The sequence below is a fragment of the Sesamum indicum genome, linkage group LG11, assembly GCF_026168435.1.
Source record: "Sesamum indicum cultivar Baizhima isolate 11 linkage group LG11, ASM2616843v1, whole genome shotgun sequence".
Classification (NCBI taxonomy): domain Eukaryota; kingdom Viridiplantae; phylum Streptophyta; class Magnoliopsida; order Lamiales; family Pedaliaceae; genus Sesamum; species Sesamum indicum.
This window is the reverse complement of record NC_142667.1, coordinates 8411584-8416682: the sequence shown is the minus strand read 5'-3', so window position 1 is coordinate 8416682 and position 5099 is coordinate 8411584. Positions and strand designations below refer to the sequence as shown.

General features: G+C 33.7%; 1 protein-coding gene across 1 annotated transcript; it reads left to right on the top strand.

The window, feature by feature from the left end:
* Window positions 1–1613: 1613 nt before the first annotated feature.
* On the top strand, window positions 1614–4597 carry LOC105173417 (uncharacterized). Its single transcript, XM_011095144.3, has 4 exons — window positions 1614–1829; window positions 2710–2804; window positions 3400–3541; window positions 4129–4597. The coding sequence occupies exons 1-4, from the start codon at window positions 1785–1787 to the stop codon at window positions 4252–4254; spliced, it is 408 nt and encodes a 135-aa protein (XP_011093446.1). The 5' UTR covers window positions 1614–1784; the 3' UTR covers window positions 4255–4597.
* Window positions 4598–5099: the final 502 nt, after the last annotated feature.

The window sequence follows — 5099 nt, the reverse complement described above, 5'->3', positions numbered from 1 at the left end:
TTTAAGAGATTAAATGATATGATCATTTAAATGGAAAAACTCATGTGATGGGAAGCCCAAAATTTAATTAATGAGATTGATTAATTTTGAGTTAGGTTTAATTCATGTGATAAAATCAATTCCAATTGAACTAAATGAATAAATTAATAGGATTAATTAATTAGAATTTTGACTTGGTAATTTAAAGAGATTAAATAAATCAGGTAAGGCTCACTTATTTGATGGATCAATTAATTAGGCTATGGGCTAAGATTTATTTGACAAGATCAAATAAATTCCATTTCGACTTTTAAGAATTGATTGGATTAACTCTATTGAGGCCCAAGCCTATGGGTTTAACTTATTTTTTAATTGAGATCAATAGGATATATATATATGTGTGTGTGTGTGTATAGCCCTAGCTTGAATACATATATATATATGTGATATACATATATATATGAAGTTGTAAGGATGAGGGAATTATTGCTTGAGTACTTGTCGTACTAGTAGATAGTGTACTATGAGGACACACATTATACCTATTTGACTTGACATGCAATATATATATATATATATATATATATATATACACACACAACAAGTACATGGGATGTCTCTTATGTGTGTATCATATATAGACTTGTGTACATGTCATTTTTTGCATTTAATACTACTCCTTATATACTTATCATCTTGACATTTCTCTTCTCCCTCTCTTTTCTCTCTATTCTTGTTCTTCTTGAACTAGTTTCAAGTTAGACCAAAGTCCTCTTGAGCTTGATATATTGAGTTAATAATAATATAATCAAGTCTCTTATACTACATACACTTGAACTCTAGTAAGGTTTGGTGTATACCATCTTGCGATGTAGTGTCTGTTCAACCAGGGATATCTCGTTGGTCTTGCGTGAGCACACGGTTGCAAAAGAAAAGTTTGAAAAAACTCTTCAAATCGGAAACGTAAAATTTCTTGATTTTATTTCTGTCACTCTATGTTACATAGTTACTTGTTTTATGCTTGTTGAGTGCCGAATGCTTGGGATTAAGGGACTAGTTCCCTTTCTGTTTAAAATTTAAATATATTATTTTTCATGCTTCTTTTGCATTCTTACCAAGTCGCTCTACCAATTCTTTCAGAAAGAAAGGGGGCGGGTGGGTGGGGGTGGCGATTAATGGGGAGGAGGTTGGGCAATGGGGGGTGGGTGTGTGGGGTTTAATTTTGTTTAATTTTTTTCAAATATTTTTTTTATAATATATACTGTTAATTAATAAAATATAAAAGCTTGTAATTTAAGATTCAACAGCTAAGATTAATTAATTAAATCTGACGACTCTAATATAATCAATATGAATCCAACGGTCAATAAAATAAGAAATAATATATATTAAGTAAGGATATAATAGTTATTTCGTAAAAAAGTTAATGTCGTTAGTCGTATTTAATTGAGAGGGACGATTGAGTTGAATTATTAAAACACTTGAGGGTATTTTGCCTATTTTTAAATTATAAGGGGATTTTTTGTTAAAATTTTAAAATATTGAGGGACTTTATGCAATTTTACCAACATCTTACAAGGAGTAAAGAATCAATTCAAATTTTTTGAAGCCCCTTTGTCGATGTCAAAAATATCTGAATATTCCCAAACGCAATTCCCATTTTGCATCCACCCGGAACGTTGTGTTAGCTACTGTAAAACTACTGTAAAAACCAAAAATCTCGTAAGAATCTGCTGACTGCCTCTGTTTCTGCTGTTACAATAGAGGGAGCGCTGTGCTTCCCTTCTAAAGGGTTGAGACAGAAAATGAACTCATGGCGCGAATCCGAGTGCCAGGCATCCGAAAATCCGGTAATTTCATTTTCACCTGCGGCTCCGTTTACACTCTTCTTTTTCCCCCAATTTTTATGCTTGTATATGATTTATCTATGAACTTAGTAGATTTCTGGGAGATGGGTTACATGCTTTCCTTTCTTGATGAAATATTGCATAAAAAAGCAATCTTTAAAAACATGTCTGCAAACCGCATGTGTGTATATGTTGGTCTAGAAAGGTAGTTTCCAAGATATCTTGCTACCTGCAGAAAAATGTATAAGGTAAGAGAAAGAACAGCGTGGAAGCAAGATTTAGCAATGAAGTGAGAAACTCCAGTTTGCAGCTTATTTAAGTTGGAAGGAGCTATTGAAATTGGAAAGAAAAGTTGGAAGAGTAAATTACTTTTGTTACATAGAGCATTTGAATTGGAATTAGAAATATTCATAGTCTAAACTGTATAAATTTTTCCTTTGATTGGAACTCCAAAGCCTGATTCTTGTTCATCTGAGGTTAAAAAAGATTCCTAATGGAAAATAATGGTGCAAACTAGCTTGCAATCTGAAATTTTAGGAGGACGGGGATTAATTAGATTGATACCATGCTTAAATTAATAGCTACAGTGATGGGGTGAAAAGATAACAATAAAGTTGTAGGCTCTTGGGCACTTTGTCTTTGAACGTAGGCCAAATGGCCGAAAGATATATATAATCTTTTCTTCTTTTGCTCTTCACCGACGTGCTATATATTAAAATTTAACATAAAGGTAGTTCTCTAGAAGAAGTAGCTTATTTTGGAAAGAAGTAAGAATATCTAGCCGGGGAGCTGGGAATTTTTCTTCACTTGGATTTGTTTGGAAATGTTGCATTATTAATTTTCTATTTTGAAGGGTTCAAATTTGAGGATTGATTTTTGGCAGGATGAAGCTGTCCTGGATAAATCATACACACGGTCAGCTCAGCAATTATCTGCCGTTGCTCACACTGATTATAACAATCGACGCACTGGAAAATGGTATGAGTTGGGCTTCCTGAAACTATTGTCATATATGCTCATTTATTTAATTTTCCATCTAATCATTTTGGCAAATCTGTATTGGCATCTTCTGGTTCTTGTCAGTTTCAATATTTTGTTGCTGCTTCTAGTACATCAAATATTCTTATTTAATGTAATCGATTTCTAGAGTTCTGCAACATAATTCTTTTTGGCCTGGATGGTCTCTGTTCAGGATTCGACCTATATAGATGCAGTGGATGTGTTTTTGTTTGTCTTTCTCATATACCTATAGAAAATATTTTCTTTTACTTGTGTCTAAAGAATAGTAGGATTGAAATGTTTATATAACCATAACATCGAGCATTTTCCAATTTATTATGAGATGTATCAAGTAAGAGCACTTAAGGATTTTGCAACTGAATCTTTTATCCGAAAGGAAAAAGATGCACTTTAAGATCTAATCGATTTTCTACATCGCGTCCCTTTACTAAATTCTAGATCTAAACGGAGCTTCTCTGTGTGTGATGTAAAATTTTTATCTGCAAATTGATCAGGTGTTACTATCTTAGTATTATATTATCGATCTTTTGCTTCTGGGGTCTTCTGGTGGCAGCATTCTCCGTACAGAGGACGGCAAACTTATGAATGATTGCACAAGCTCAAACACTACGCTGTTGCTGAAGGAATCGTGCTCTGGCTTTCACGATCGGGGCTACATTGAAAAGATAGAGGAGTTTCAGTTTTACATTGACACGGTATGGTATCTACTCAATTCTTTTTCCACTTTCCAGCCGTTTTGACCTTGTCTATTCTGTGTAACGAGGCTTGCCATATAGTATAACTCTCTTTGCAGATTATAAGCCTAGAAATTTTGGTTCTTTTTATCTGTTCTCATTCTTATCAACTGTAAACTTTTAACTGGAGCATTTATTATCATCATACTTATTACTGTTTCCGGGTTCTGCTCTTTTCTGATGCTTCGCTTACTATCGACCTGTTGAAAAGTACTTGCATACTGAACATAAACGTAAGAATTATCTGAAGCTTGATGTGGAATGGAGTTGTTCATTTCATCAATGATGTCCACAACGCAAGACTCACACACACACACAGACACTGACATGTGAAAATCTATCGTATTTTGAACATCTCAACAAATCAGAGGTTGTATTGACCTTGGACTACTGCAAATGAACGTGGTCGTTTTTTCGGTGCAGTGATTTTGTTGTCTTTGTATTTGAAGTTGAAAGTATACGCGCGTAACTCTGAGAAGTCCTTCGTTGTAATGTGTTTTTCGCAGTAATTCTTTTCCTGATTTTTCTTAGAATTGTCTAAACTGCAGGTGAAGAAAATTGCTAAACCGGGTTGTTCACCAGAAATGCTGGAGGTTGCTTTGAACTCAGTGTCCTCCCTCGTCAAGACACTCTCTATGATGTCTTACAGACAGTACATGCACGCCTCACTTTGAAAGAAAGAAAAACCTTAATTCGCATCATCATGCAGGCCTTGCGAGAAAAGAAATTCTGTAAAATTTGTAAGGGATAATTATATTTGCATCCCCTCAGTTATGATCAAATTATAGAAGTTCCCTAATTGTTTAAATAATTATATTGGTAACCTCTGTCGGTGATGTATTTTGTTTAACATCCCCTGGTGGCCAAAAAGAATCCTCTATTGTCTGTCTGTGGTTTTTGGAAAAAAAACATGCAGAAGAGATGTTAGTGTAATTATGCAAAGGGTGAACTGATTTTTGCAATTTGACCATGTTTAAGGTGGTATTAATGTAATTGAAAGGATGACTATTTTACGTATCTGGTCTATGGTTTATTTATATAAATTATCTATCTTTTGCAAAATTGAATAAATCACCTAATAGGTAAAAAGATGATCAAAATATGTGAAATAACTAGTTTACCCCTCCGCGAAAGTCTAAAAAACAGAAAATGACCATAAAATAAATCAAGTGTACCGACCATTTTTCCCTAATTAAAAAGTCAAGTTATAAAAAAATGAAATTCTTTTTTCTTTTTTATATCTATGTATATGTATATATATATATATATATATATATATATATATATGTGTATAATATAAGCATTATCCTGCTAAAATAAAAATGATTTTCGTTCCCTCACTATATGTTGCACTGACAACAAGTTGACAATCCTATCAGCTTTGAGCTATAATAAGCAACCATCAACAGGCGCTCCCCTACTGGCTACAAGCCCTAATAAGCTCCCATTTAGTTGGTGCATTCTTGCTCGTCTTACTTGCTGCAAGCCCTAATAATCCGTCCCTAGTTGGTGCACTCAT

Excerpts from the sequence above, each read along its gene's own strand:
- LOC105173417 (XM_011095144.3), top strand. The coding sequence starts at position 1,785 with ATGAACTCATGGCGCGAATCCGAGTGCCAGGCATCCGAAAATCCG. Across the intron at positions 1,830-2,709 it reads GCCAGGCATCCGAAAATCCG|GATGAAGCTGTCCTGGATAA; the intron begins GTAATTTCATTT and ends GATTTTTGGCAG. Across the intron at positions 3,542-4,128 it reads TTCAGTTTTACATTGACACG|GTGAAGAAAATTGCTAAACC; the intron begins GTATGGTATCTA and ends TCTAAACTGCAG.